This window comes from Pleurodeles waltl, chromosome 6 (genome assembly GCF_031143425.1).
Source record: "Pleurodeles waltl isolate 20211129_DDA chromosome 6, aPleWal1.hap1.20221129, whole genome shotgun sequence".
Classification (NCBI taxonomy): Eukaryota; Metazoa; Chordata; class Amphibia; order Caudata; family Salamandridae; genus Pleurodeles; species Pleurodeles waltl.
Genome location: NC_090445.1, coordinates 1436757105 through 1436772428, shown reverse-complemented (window position 1 = coordinate 1436772428; position 15324 = coordinate 1436757105). Strand labels below are relative to the sequence as shown.

Sequence of the window (15324 nt, the reverse complement as noted above, 5' to 3'; positions counted from 1 at the left end):
ACACAAACGCATAATTGATGCAAAGGATACAAACCCTAGCCACCCGCATACAAACCAGCACCAACCGCAGCAATGAGCTTTTCAAACTAGTCAAATAATTTTTCAACTCTTCCGCATCAGAGACCTGCCCCACCCCTTCACAGGATGTATGCAACTCCCTTTACGACTTTTTCTAAGATAAAAAAGCCACCATCTATAAAAACTTCCCACGTTAACCCTCTGTCGTAGACACCATCAATCATCTGAGCTCCTTGGACCTCCCCACCAACTGTTCTATCACAAACTGAAAACATGTCTCAACGCAGAACACCGCTGACCTCATGAGATCCATCCATTTTAGATTCCTCTCAGACCCTTGCCCACACCACATGTTCAACCTAGGAATCAGCACCATCGCCAGCAAACTTACTGACATCCTCAACTCCTCAATCAGCATAGGTACCTACCTGGAAGACTGGAAACATGCAGGAGTCGAACCCATGCTCAAAAAACCCTCCGTCTATCCCAGCGAAGTGAAAAAACTACAGGCTGATCTACCCGTTTCCAGCAAAAGTACTCAAAAAAGCTATTAACCAACAGCTTACGATCTACTTAGAAGAGATAAATCTCCTGGATAGTTCAGAATCGGTCTCTCACACCAACCACAGCACAGAACCTGCCCTAATCACAGCCACGGAGGATATCCGACACCTCCTAAACCAAGAAAACTCTACCACCCTCATCCTCCTTGATCTCTCTATGACATTTGAAACAGTCCGCCACCACACTCTGCTCACAAGGCTCCACCAAAAAGGAATCAGAGGAAAAGTCCTGAAATGGATCTCCTCCTTTCTATCAGGCAGAAAGCAGAGAATCCATCTTCCACTCTTCACCTCAGTGCGCAAGGACAATATCTGTGGCGTCTTCCAGGGATCATCACTCAGTCCCACCCTCTCCAGCACCTATATGATCCCCCTGGCCATTTCATCAGAAACCACAGACTCAACAAAATCTCCAATGTGAATGACACGTAGCTCATCCTTGCGGTCTCCAAAGACCCCTCCACAATTAAATCTAACTTCCAGAACTGGATGAACAGCATCGCAATATAGATGAAAAACAGATGCCTCAAACTCAACACCGACAAACAGAGTTACTACTGTTCGGTAACACCGCCTCACCTGGGACAACTCCTGGAGGTCAGCCGAGTTGGGATCCCCCCCCCAACACCTACGAACCACGACAGAAACCTAGGTATCATCATAGATAACAATGAAGTCTCCGCCTCCTGCTTCCTCACCCTCTGAGTGCTCCACAAGATCTTCAAATAGCTCACTCTCAACACCAGACGTCCTGTCACACATGCCCTCCTAACTTGCCGAACGACTACGACAATGTGCTCTTTGTTGGGCTCACCACTGCATTCACGAAAACACTTCAGATCATCCAGAACTCAGCCGCCAGACTCCAGAAACGACTGCACATTACTCCCCACCTGAGAAACCTCCACTGGCTCCCCGTACACAAATGATGCCACTTCAAGCTCTCAACATTTGTGTATAAATCCCTGCGCAAACTAGGATCAGCTTGCCTCAACCACTGCCTGAACTTCCACCACTCCTCCAGACTCCTCTCCACCTCGCTCTCCCTCACAAACACGACAAATTTGCTGCTGCATTTACAGAGGTCCCTCTATCTCCTACCTAGCAGCAAAGGCCTGGAACAGCCTGCCCCTGCTTCCCCTCCACTTAAGAGCATCTCCCTCCATTCAGGAGTTCAGAAGAGGTCTCAAGAGGTGGCTATTCCACTGAGACTATTGCAGCTACAACAGTGCCTGGATACCCTGATTAGCTCACTTTACAAATTCGATATGCCAAAGCCAATAAAAGCGCCCATTTAAATTGAACCTGTGAAACTTGCATCCTCTTCATTTGTCCTGCTTCTGTGACTATGCCACTGTTAATTCATCCGCTTTTTGTTGACATATACTCTATTTACTGAATATCATGTTGCTTAGCTTGCAGCATTTTGCATGCCTATGTTAAACCAAGCATCCTGGGCTATCTCACTTCTGACATATACAGCCTGGTGTAGCAGCGTCTGGAAGTTCCTTTGATGCATCATTTTCAAGGCCTTTTTTGCACTTTTCATGTGAGAAAGCCATGCACTTTCAACAACTACTATTTAGGCCCTGATAACAAGTGCAGGGCTAAATTCGGATCACTGTGCAAACACGTGTTTGCCCAGGGATCAGAATTACGAGTTGTGTGATAATTATCATACACCGAGTTTTTGCTTGATAAATTCAGGCAGCTCAATACTGCCAGAATTTATGGAGAAAAAATGCCAGTAGAAAAGGCAAAACGTGGAATTCTGAGTTTAAATACCAATTCCGCTTGCTATGCCTCATTTTAAAGGGTCCAACTTGTAATAGGTGATGACTATTGCACCTTTAAATTTCCGATGTCGGTGGTATCTGATTTTGAAAGGTGTAATAATGATCGCTTTTTAAGTTGGGCACTAGGGCTGAGGGCCTTGAAGTTTTGATTTCTGTTATGTGCACCCTTCTTCAGCTAGCTAGGTGAAGAAAAAGTATACATTTTGGGAAAATTTGCAGAAGAGACAGTTTTATATGTTCAAATGGCTTGTTTAGCTTGTTTTGGCATAATAAATAAATTTAGACTCAAAGGGCCAGATGTAGCAAGCATTTTGCTCGGTGCAAACTGCAAAAATCGCAGTTTGCGCCATGCAAAATGCCGAATGCGATGCTCATTCACAATTTGCGAGTCGGTACCGACTCGCAAATTGTGAATGCGACTCGCAAATAGGAAGGGGTGTCCCCTTCCTATTTGCGACTCGCATCGCTATGCAAAATTGCTTTGTGACCGCGAATGCGGTCGCAAAGCAATTCGCAGTTACCACCAGTGTCACACTGGTGATAACCCATTCGCAAAAGGGAAGGGGTCCCCATGGGACCCCCTTCCCCTTTGTGAATGTTGCCAAAAAGAGGTTTTCAGAGCAGGCAGTGGTCCAATGGACCACTGCCAACTCTGAAAAACCGAAACCAAATGGTTTCGTTATTTTTTTTATTTTGCAACTCGTTTTCCTTTAAGGAAAACGGGCTGCAAAATAAAAATAAAAAACTGCTTTATTTAAAAAGCAGTCACAGACATGGAGGTCTGCTGTCTTCAGCAGGCCACCATCCCTATGAGTGCAGGGACTCGCTATGGGGTCGCAAAATGACACCGTTCTGCATCCGAATTTGCGATTCGGATAATGCTACATCTGGCCCAAAGGCCCTCCCACGCCGTAAGTAGTGTGATATTCATCGCACCTGATAAAATCTGACTCTAAGAGCCGGAATTTATCCGATGCAATAAATATCACCTGATTGCAAGTTTTTGAAGCACAACATGCGGATTTTGGTGATTACCGCACCAAAATCTGCATGCACTGACCAATTCCGGGAATTTTTCCTGATACATTTTGGCAGGTTTGATCTATCAGAATACATCAGGGGAAAACTATGAGGATGTGATAATTATCACACAACTCATAATTCCTATCCCTGTGCAAACGTAGGGTTGCACACGAATCGGAATGCAACACTGAGCTCATAATGATGGCCCGAGTATGCTCATAGGCACTTTTTCTTCCACACAACAAGCAAGTCTAAGGGACAGATTACAAATTGGGTGGATAATTCCGTTCTGTTCAAAATCCCTGTAAACACACAGGATGGAATTATGAGTTTGGTTAACGCATCGGGAATTTAGCCCGTTAAATACCAAAATCCGCTTGTTTTCTGCAGAAACTCATAGTAGCTGCTATTGGTTGCAAATGATAGATAACGTACCCTATGGTATTGTTATTTATTAGGGGAGATAAATGACGGGTATTGTGTGTGCACTTATAGTCATCGCAATGGGAGTCTTTTTTTCTCTGATTAAGCTGTACTTCTCCCCTGATTACCTTATCAAGCTTTCTTGTCCCCTGCAGACTTTGCCTGAACAGGAAAAGGTCTAAGATGGAGCGGCTTGGCACTCAAACCCCTTTTTCCCCCAAGGCTCAAATATGGAAATTGACATTTTAAACCCTGTTGGTAAAGACTGCTCCAGGGAGTGATCAGAGCATGCCAATGCTTCTTTGTGATGGTAGGCCCGTGCCTGCTTCTCCCGGAGAAATGCATTAAACAGCAGTGGTTTTGAGTCAAACTGCGATTCCTCTGGATTCTAGAGAGAAGAAAGGGTATTGAGGTGGAGAGCACTGACAGATAGCATACACTCTTATCTCCTGTGGCTCCAACCTTGGAGGACACCTCAAGGAAACTCCTCCTTACCATAGCAAGCTAACCTGTTTCCTATGCATCCTTGAGTATACATAGTTGGTGTCCTATGTGCTTCCCTTCTTTCTGTGCTGTGCAATGTTTGTAAATAACTCAAACATATAATCATTCATTCTGCATCGGGCAGGGCGGTATTCTCGTGGGGGATATCACCTGCTCAATTCGGACTCATACCGGGTGATTTAATGCACCTAGTAGTTACAAATGTGTTTCTGAGCACATTTGCGCAGAAATGTGCTCGGAATTGGAAACAATATTGAACATTGTCCGAGTTCAGTGGGTTATTTCTCATCCCAGGCCTAGAAACTCTCAAGTGTTGGTAACTGGGGCGGCAAAATTACCGGACTCTGTAACCTAGGCACATATATCTCCACCTCCATTTACTGGCCGTCTCAGGATGGAGACCATTGCGTTTATTCTGCAAAGTCAACAGTCTCTTAAAAACAGTGGAATTCTAGCTTTCATCATTTTCTCAGGTTCAGCATGGGAGGGATTTTTTTAGCAGAATTAGCCCTCGCCATCTCCCATCTCTGCTCTGTTAAGGTGATACAAAGAATAAGCTTTGAGAGACGATAAGTTTCTTGTAAGTGGGATTCGTAGAACGAACTAAGGCATTTGAAACATAATACGGTACCACTTCCCTCCAGGACATTACGGACACTGCCTCAAGCCCTGAACTTTTACTCTACAAATCACTGATTTTAAATGTCAGTCTAATTAGTTGAATGAAAGTAAAACAAGAACACAACCCCAGAATGATCTAGGCCATCACACAAAAGTCTAGGACTGGAAACACTGCCCGTAAGTACCCTGTGGGGTCCTCCATACCCAACCTTCATCCCCAATTTAATAATCTTTTACAGGTCACAAAAGGTCAACTAGAAGTCAGTTATTGATTACCAATTGACCAGTAAGAACTGTCTAATTATTCGGAAAATGGATCGAAAACAGTGTGGGAGCTCCTTCCGCAGGGACGACAGGCCTGACAGGGAACGGGGGGATGTCAGGAGAAACGCTGAAGCTTCTGAAAGGTGGTTAAAGCTGAGGCACTATAGGGCTGGAGAAAAGTCAATAACATGTGCTTCTCTCCTCCCCCTCCATTAGGCATCGCACCACCCCCATTGCCCTCAGCCTCCAATACTCGAGTGTTTCCTCCTCGTGCGGCAGCCTTCAGGTTTTTTCTCCTCTCTCTCTTTCATCACCACCTCCCTCCACATTCTGATTATTCAATCCCTTCCTTCTTCGTATAGACTCCACCCCCACCCCCATGCGAGCGCTTACACGAGGTGCCTTTGCAATGAGCAGCGCAGAAGAAAGGGTGAAGCGGGGATGCACCACGAGGGAAGGATTACAGTGGAGAGGTGGAGGGTGATGTGGTAAGGCCTGCAGTAAGGGAACTGGCAAAGAAGCGGGAGGCAAAAAGGGTTGGGGTGGGCAGGAATTCCTCAGGGGTGTCCGATCCCTCCCCTCCTTCTCTCTTTCGCTCCCTCCTCGATTGCCCCCTTTGCTTCCTCTCTTTGCTCCCTCCCTTACAGCTTTACTTCTTTGACCTTCGCCTCCTTTTCTCACCTCTTCTCACCCTCACCTGCATCTCATCCCCATTTCATCCTTCAGACTCTGTGACTTTGCGCTCTCCCTTTCTCAGGGCATCTCTTGTGCATTGGTACCTTCCATTTTCAACCTCTTTAAAGCCTAACTAGTTCCTCGCTCTTCACCCGTCGCACTGCCACTCTCTTCCTTCCCCTCTTCAGGTGGTGGAAGCAGGTACCAGACAGAGAAGAGGACCACCCTGGCCACCGGAACTATGACTTTTATTTCTAGGTACCATATGGTCTAGTGCTGACCAGAGCTGGCCTTGCCCCTACTTTGTGCTCGGTGCCCAGAAGAATTCCTGCTCACTGCTTCTTCCCTTGATCCTGGTGGAAGCTAGTGTTCAGTTATGATTAGGAGCAATGTCTTTGTACAGCCCGCAGCCGGCATTGCTTCTCAGCATGGTATCTCACAAGTCCGTGCATCCATCCATCCATCCATCTTCTTCTTTTCTTATGTCTTTAAATTCTCTTTGCCTTCCTAGGACCCTTGCTTCCATCCTTCTGTTCATTCCTTTAAACTCTTCCTCCCTTTGGTTCATTCTTGCCCCCATTATTTCACTTCCCCGTGTGCCATTTCCTTCCCTGTGCTGACATTCTCCAGCCCTCCCAGGTTCATGCCACTTTCTGTTCCTACCCCCACTTCTCCCTGCATGCCTCCCCAAACCCTTTACAGCCTTCCCCTCCCCTTCTGTTCCATCCCACCTCTCACTCCAATCTCCCCCCATACCTTTTCTGTTTTTCCTGTTCAGCTGCTTTTTTGTTGCTGAGCAACCAACACTATATTGCATTAGCAGCAGCTAATTTCCTGTTACTGAAAGTAACAGAGATAATAAGACACTTTTTCTTCTTAGAGAAGATGATTCATCTCTGTGGCAAGGGTGAGTGGATTTCGCTGAACTACTATTCTGATCTCTCTCTGTCCATCTTCACAAGCCTATTACATCACCTCCTCCTTCCCAGCCCACCCCTCTTGGCCCATGCCTCCCAAGCCATTACCCTTAGTCCATCACTCCCAGCCCATTGATGTAAGCCATCCCTTCTAGCCCATCACTCTTAACCCATCCCTTCCATCCCAACACTCCCAGCTAATCACTATTAACCCATCTCTCCCAGCCCATTGCTCTTAGTCAAGCTGTTGAACCGAAGTTCAGCTTTGAGTGCTACAGCCTTATGGGTTATGCACTTACTAATGCAAAACTGATATTCTCACAGTATGTCCCCACACTGACATCCTGCTGAACTGGCCTGACACTCACTTACATCCACTCATACTGATGGGCTCTATTCTCAATGAAAACAGGTTAGGCTCATCCATGTAGGACAGCGTGATCCACCTCAACTTACTGGCACCAAGCTGAGCTCACCCCAATAATAAAGGCATAGGGCCCCTATACTCATTGGCACCACGCCCAGTTCTACAATGTACTACAGACTACTGGGCCCCAACGTACCACCTGCACAAGAAGCCACCAAGTGTGCACTCCTGAAATGCCACTCCTCTGGGGGAACCACGTATCACTTACCTTAAGCTCTGGCTGCTCCCTCACCTCAGTACCATTCTCCGAGTAGTAGAATTCAGTGTAGTTCTTCCCCAGCAGCCCCCTAAAACAGATATGAGCGATAGTAGTTAGAGACACCACCGACAACAGGCAGTGTCTCACTCCCTAACTGCAGATGGTACACTATAGCATCTTTATATTTTATCATCCATTTCTCTCTGCTCCTTTTCCTCACCCACCTTCCACTCTTCACTCTGCCAATGTAGCCATCAACTCCAAAACTGTGTGAGACTCTCAGCCCTGCTCCCATGCTTGATGGCAAGGACAGGGAGACAACGTTTGGAATTCCTTGTGTACTGCCTGAGCTGACAGGTTTGCAGAGGGCACAAGGCGTCTTGCTTCCTAAATGTTCTGCTGGAGCGGGTGCATTCTCTGAGGTCTATGAGGCCTGGAAGTGCCTTATTAAAGATGGCGCAGGTTTTGAATAAACACCCTTCTTCAAACAGGCAGAGCACGTTTGCAGATCTCAGGCCCCTGGTGAGCCTGAAGTTCGTTATTTTTTCTCTGGTGTAGACCAGAGTAGTTTGTGTACTTGGGGCTGTACTTTTGGAGGATATATCCCTGATCTAAAATCGGTGCAAACCACAGTAGGCACAAAGAGCCTAAGTACTACACAGATAACTCCACTAACACCAATGTGTTTTGTAAGCGCAACTTGGAAGAGAAGCACTGACATTCAGACTTGCATAAGTCTTCCACTCCCATTCAGTCAACCTCTCTGCCAGCGCAGCTCCCACTGACTCCTATGGTTAATGCCGTTGAGCCCCTCTGATGTTCATCAGAATGTGATAAGACTGCCACTGATATTCTTTGGTTGTGTCCGGACCAGGAATGTTGGAAAGAGTCAAGGGCGGCTAACAAATTGTTGACATGACCTGCATGAGCAGAGCCACGAGGTGATTAGGTTCATGCGGGATGGTCATCAGATATTTCGACCATGAGATCCTAGAAGAGTTTCTGACCGAGGTCAGGTCAAATTTAGGGTCTAATGAAACTTAACCACCTACATCCCCTGTGGTGATGTTTCTCTTGTTACCAGCCCCATTTGTGCCTGATTGGTCTACTTGAAAATCATTGCTAGGAGAATGAGCCAGAAAAGAAAACTTTCACAATTCCTCATTAAGGTATGCCTTACTTCAGAAATTTAGACAATCGCAAAATAACATTCTTGGGCACCAAAAGGGCTCAGAGCAAGAATATTTTTCCAGGTCCATAAGATTTTCAGAATTGATTTCAGTGCAGACCAATCACCAATTGTGTGATTTCACGATGTAAGTCCATTATGGGACAAATTCTTTGGAAATTATCTGACCAATAGTTCTTCAAATCGTTACAGGACCAAATCATGTGCATGTTCTCTTTTCCACATGCCCATCATCTACCAAACCTGTTGAAGATGTATACTGTATTTGAGAATTAACATACCTTGCTGGGAAACTTTAAAGCCTAAGTCTAATTGCTCTTGTCTACAGACCACCCAAAATTGTGTCTTCAAGGTTCACCCCCAATGTTCTAGCCGCAGGATTCACATTAGGGCGTAAATGTATTAAAGTCTTGCATGGAACAATAGCATGACACAAAAGACAGTACCAATTTACTCATTATTTGAAAGTTCAGCATCTGCAGTGCTATATTGCATTGCAAAATGAAAGAGCCCACGTAAACGTGACAAATGCGGGAGTATGTCTCATCTGCATCTTTGATTCCAACAAGCATTTGATTGAATGCCAACGAGGAAGGACCTTAGAGGTGAACAACAAATAGTGGTGGTATGTCCAGCTGAATTTGCATTGTAATAACAAATCTTAAAGAATCTGGGTCTTGATCTTGCAGATAACCAACTATTGTAAGAGAAAGTCATTCCCCCAACCATGGCTCAAACAATTAATCCCTGCTGACACTGTGACTGTCGAAATCTTTGAGTAGAATGCAAGTTTAGGACTAGGTTCATGACTATGGAACACTTGTCTCACATGAGAAATCATTATAGCGGCACAGAGGAAATTTTGGAACCATGCAGATATTTGAGATGGGCATAACTTTAAACAAAGTAGGAGTCTATGACCTTCAACTCGCCATCAGATTTCTGGTATACATCACTCAGCATACCACGCCATGTTTAATCAGATGCAGAGTGGGACTTACTTGTTCTTTTCCAGATGCAGGGTATAGTGTCGCTCCTCCGCACGTACAGTGTACTGCACGACATCCGGGTACCTGCCTTGGGACTCCTGCAAAAAAACACGAGAGCTTTAAAACCATTCTCCAACGTTCAATTGCATAAGATAAAAAATGAGTCCCTTCTGCAAACTGCGGTGAGGGCCTCTGGGGTCCTGGCATTGCAAAAATATGCATGGCCCTTAGGTGGAATTGATGTGCTCACTAAAGAGTTGGGGGGTGGCCTGCATTGCAGGACTTCACGACCTACGTAAAGGACAGGACCTCTTTCCAAATTGAAGGAGTCACAACAAGTCTTAATATCAGTTTAGCGTTTGAGAAAGAGGTGCCTGGGATCCGCATGACTTACCACTACAGAGACAAAAAGAGGGTCCGGGTGAAGTCTGGGGTGTCATAAATAAAAACACTGCATCACTTTTGAAAAGGCGAAATGGTACAAGTATATCACGTACTTGATATCACGCTACAAAAAAACATTGCGAAAACATCAACAACATATATAGCAATAAAGTAAGAATATATGGCTAAGCATAGGTTTACCGTACTTAATTTCACATATATGCACCCCGGAGATATGCTTATCTTCAAGTTAACTAGATGTGGAGTTAAGAGTTGCAAATCTATAATAACCAATATATATTTACCAATCCAAGCTTATTTCCACAATATTTTGGTCATTGATATTTTGGCTATGATATTTGACGATATTCTGGAACACAAGCTAAAAGGCAGGGCCTTCGAGTTCAGTCACTTTCATCCCTCCCTACAGTAATCTTTTTGCACAAACACACACTTTTATATTATTTTTCTGGCACCACGCAGCAAAGACTGTCTGAGAAAAGTACTTTCTTGTAAGAAATGCAAATATGTTGAGAGAGAAACAAGAGGGCGAGAAAGACAGGAGAGAAAAACTTGATTTGAACTGTAATGTAAGTCCTTGCATGAATAAGGCCACCAGGAAATGTGACGCTTACGCTTCTTCCCTTCTTGTGTGGACTGTACTTATCCTCACTGTAACTGACATGTTATTTATGTACCACGTCTAGTATGAGCTGCCCATGTTTTCTAATGAAGATAACGGTGCCAGTCTTCCTTGATAGGGTTGGTACTTCCCCCCAAAAGATTACCAGCTATTTGTTCACGTTTTAAGATTTTGAATAGGACTGCACATGATACGTACACAGAGCGGTATAGAAACCCGTCTGTATTCATTTGTAACACGGCATTTCAATCTTTTATTGCTCGATTTATCAGCCAGGGGTCACTGAGGCAGCCCCAGAGCACATTTTGAAGTGCTTTCTTCTTATATTTACTGTTTTAAGTATGCACTAATAAGGGGGAAAATACCGGCTTTAGCTGCTTTTCCTAATTTTTGTACGGGCCAGACCAATAAAATGCTAGTCATGTCGGTGAAAAAGACGGTGAGGTGTCAACCCGATTTCGTTGACTGCAATATCATGTATGACCTCTTCCGGCAGCTTGAATGGCCTCTTTCTTCTCCTGTGCTTAAGCGCCCCGTCCCTTCCCCCTTTTCACTTCAGAGGCACCCGACAAAACCAAGGGACGAGCCCAACTCTGTCCTCGAGCACAGTAACAATGATTCCCGTGTCGTGTATATTAGAGACACACTTCCACTCCCAACGCCTACTGAGCATCTGGAAAAACGCTTCAGTGCTTCGACGGGTGTAAGAAGAGCTATATAAATGAAATAACAATACAAAAAGAACAGAAGAGAAGGGGGAATACGGGGGGATAAATGAAAGAGAAAGCAGACAAGGAAGAGGATGGGAAAGTATGAAAGAGCGAGAGAGGAATAGACAACGGTTTAGAGAAGAGTGAGGGAGTCAAAAGGCAAATGGGAGAGAAAAAGGAAGCGGTAAAGAGAGGATGAGCAAATGAGTGAGAGAGAGGCAAAGCAAAAGAGAGAGGAACAGAGAGAAGGCGACAGAGAGTGTGTGAGAGAGAGAGCAAGCTTCAGAAGGCCATTATATGAAGAAGAAATCACGCCATCCTTCAAAGGGATACACGGCTGGGATAGTGGCTGCATTTTGTAACACGTTCATGCCTAGAGAGAGAGGCAGGCCTATTGGGGAGTTGTGGAGTTCGTGACAGGTTACGGCTTTCGATAGGCCAGTGGGGCTGTGGCAGATACAGCCGTATGTCCTGCACGCCACTCTGCACTTGGTAAGTGTGGAAGTGTGGGTAGGCCCCCTTGGGCTCCCAGGCGTCCCCTGTCACGGTGCAGCTGTGACACCAATGTCCCAGGGCAGCGAGCACTCTGTTACCTCCACGCACACTGATCATTTCTCTCTACTCTGAGCACTGCCCATTGCAGCCCAGCACTTCCTACTGAAGAAACTTAGGCAGGAAACCTGGGCAGGATGTGGTGAGTGTGGGTGAGCAAAGCCAGCAATGCCCTCCACCCCTCGCTTCCTCTCTGGAAGGGCACCTGCAAGGGGCAAACATGAACAGGGCATGCCACTGAGCTCAGAGAAAAGACAGGGCCATAAGGGAGTGATTTAGAGGCTGGAGTTGTTGAATAATCTGTAGGGCTAGTGCTGAGGCAGTCACAGGCGATGTGACCTCTCAGGGGCATTAGCCTATTCACTAATACCTCAGTTTGCCTGTAAGTCCTGCCTACCTCCGAGCAGGGCCAAGGCTCCCGGCAGGATGAAGGATCACTCCCTTGCCAACTATCCTCAACCTTTTTTTATATGTGGTTTCGATACACAGAACCCGCTTGGCCGTCCATCATGGGAGAGATTTTCCTGAAATAAAATACTGGTGCTAAGAAAAGAGATTAATGGCAGCACAATTGAATACAGATGCTGACAGAGGCCCAGTGGGTGCTCTGACCCATGTGGCTACCGCTCCATGGAATAGATACAGGGCTGACTACTTGCCTCCAGGTCGGGCGCCATACGTAAAAAAAAAAAAAAAGAAATTAATAATTAGGAAACATATCAGAAACCAGTGGTGGGTGACCAATCCACACTTCCTTGAAAGAAGGAGCACTTCAAAGAAATAGGTGAGGAGCCTGTCAGCTTAGACACACCACAATGATGTCACTTCCTCACAAGGAGTCATGTCGCACACTTATCAGATCCCGCCCTTTCATCTGGGTGGCTGCACTTTGCATCCATAGTGAGACTGACTGGCTTGGTACTAACGCTCAGATGTTCATCCAGAAGGGAAAGAGTTAATCTCGTGTCTTCGCCTCCAGCTCAGAGCCCAGTGGATCCACTCATCTCTGCTGCTGCCTTCAGCCTTGGGCACGTCAGATGAGGGCAGACATTGTGAAAGGTTCTGGCCTAGCTCTTGGGCCCACTAACAAGAATTATTTCGGTGGCCCGGGCCCTGTGAACTCACACAATCTGGCGCCAGTGTCCATCAATGCAGGATGGTGAGGAGGGCTGACAGTTCGGGGCTGTGGAACTAAGGGCCGCCAGTTGAGGACATACTGGGAGGTCTGACTTCACAGAGGTGGTCCTTGGAAGAATACAGAAGGCATGGCGGTCTCTAGTGGTCGTCGTCGTTGTAGATCAGAGGGCAGAGGGGATTCCCTCGTCACCCCTAGTTATTCCTGGTGGCCAGGCAGTATCAACAACAACATGGCTGTATATGGCTGAGTGAAAACGGCTTTGTTATTGTTGGAAATGCTACAGACATCCTTGGGTTGTTCTGGGGTCACAGGCCAGGGCCCCGGGTTAAAGGCTGGAGGTGAAAATGAGAATCAGCTGATGAAAATGTATGTTCCGGCAGCTGGCTCCTTTCCATGGGAACGAAGTGGCCTGCTTTCTGAAAACACAGGATTTATAAGAAGTGATGTCATGTGTCAGACAGAGCGTCAGCCGTTTATTTAATAAACAGCATTACAAGGAGCTCAGACATGGATAGGGCCGATACAGGCAGAAGCAACGCACAAACTAGGGCTGCTACAGGCAAAGGGCCAAGGTCTGCTTCATATAAACAGGCATTGGCTTCCTCAAACAAACAAAGGCTGCTACAGACAACCAGCCATCGGGGGCGCTACAGGCAAAGAGGCGAAAGAGCAGCTCCACACAGGGATAGTGTGTCCCACACACAAACAGATGCATAGCTGCCTACGGACATAGGGGGCAGGAAGAGCTACAGAGGAAGGAGGCTCCGGACTGCTGCAGGCAGGTAGGGGTTGCTAAGGGCGAGGGGTGCTGTAGGCGAACCTGGTACCAGCAGAGAGGGGGTGCTACAGGCACGGGCTGCTCCCGACAGCAGAGACACAGGCACTACGGAGAGAGGAAGCTTAGGTATGTTGTTACTGGGTGATACAGTTACTGGAAGCACCATACACAGATGCCTTTATATACTGATGCTGAGGCAGATACATAAAAAAACTGGTCCAAGCAAGGCCTGCTGAAGCTGAATTCCTGAGTACTGAGGCTGCTACATACTGGGCCAGGCTCTTCTAGGCTTACCGACCGACAAGTCCTGTAACAGACAGAGGTCACTGCTGACACGGTTACTACAGACAAAGACGAACCACTGCAGATTAGCATGGGCACATCTTTACTGTTTAGCTAGGCAAACAGGGGCACTTGCTGCTGCAGACAAATGGGCACCGGTTTCTGCAAACAAGCAGAGGTATTACAAAACAAATTGCAGCTACAAACAAAGAAAACGGCGTTTGCTGCAGACGGGGATAGGCCAGCAGGAAACAGAGTCACAGAGGATGCTAAGGACAAAGTTGGGCAGGTTCTGCAGAAGGGAGCAGGAAGTTCCAAAGGTAGCACTATTATTGACGAATCAGGGGCTGCTACAGACAGAGGGGCACATTTACAAGTCCCTTGGCGCACGGCAATGCACCAAGTGCCCTTGCTGCCCTGCCCTGTGCCATAGGGAAAGGGCAGAAATTCGCTGTATTTACAAGATACTATGGATTTCTCTCCTTTACCCTGCGCTGGCACACAAATTGCTGCCTACCACCAATGCAGGCAACCTCTCACATTGGTTCAAGGGTGTCTGCGTTTTTAACAGGTAGGTTTTTGTGCTGGGAGGGACTCCTTCCTGCACAAAAACAATTCTGGGAGGCATTTTCCTCTTTCTATGTGTGCTGCAGAATGCAGCACACATAGATACAGGAAACAACGAGGTGAAATTAAGATATTTTTCCTCGTTGCTCCTGCCCTGGGGAGGCGTACAGTTTTGACACATTTCCAGGTTTAGAGATTCTTGTAAATCTGGGAATGCGTCTAAACCCACGGGCGTTGTGTGGGAAAACCCACTGCAATGCCTTGCGCTGTGTTGCCTTACACCATATCTTCAAGGCCATGAAAAGTTATGCAAAGTGACTTTGCGTAGCCTTGTAGATATGGGTCTTCACTGTGCGCTGCTGGTGTGTCACAAAAAGTTACGCACCGGTGGCACATGGGGCTTGTAAATATGCCCCAGAAGCTGCTACACAAGAGCTTTTTACAAGCACATGGGCTGCTTCTTTTAGAGGCTGCGGCTACAAGGCTATCGCCACTGGACAAGCAGTGACACCGTAAGCTGCTGCCTGGAACTCATGGCGTAACCCATAGTAATGAAGCCCCCTGCAGAATATAAGGATGATACCCTTAATCTACCATATACCCGCGATATTCATTAGGTTTGGGGTGAGTGGGGCCCCTTGATGGTTTGAGAGCGTCCCAAA

The 15324-nt window shown here is 46.5% G+C and overlaps 1 protein-coding gene across 4 annotated transcripts in view; it reads right to left on the bottom strand.

The window, feature by feature from the left end:
- Nucleotides 1-15324, bottom strand: part of ADAM8 (ADAM metallopeptidase domain 8) — a 230967-nt gene that overhangs the window by 112026 nt on the left and 103617 nt on the right. For all 4 annotated transcript variants that reach the window (XM_069240829.1, XM_069240830.1, XM_069240827.1 and 1 more), the window contains exons 3-4: nt 9621-9706; nt 7440-7518 (exon numbers count right to left, since the gene is read on the bottom strand). In XM_069240829.1, the coding sequence (XP_069096930.1) occupies nt 7440-7518; nt 9621-9706 (165 nt within the window). The remainder of the gene's footprint in view (nt 1-7439; nt 7519-9620; nt 9707-15324) is intronic.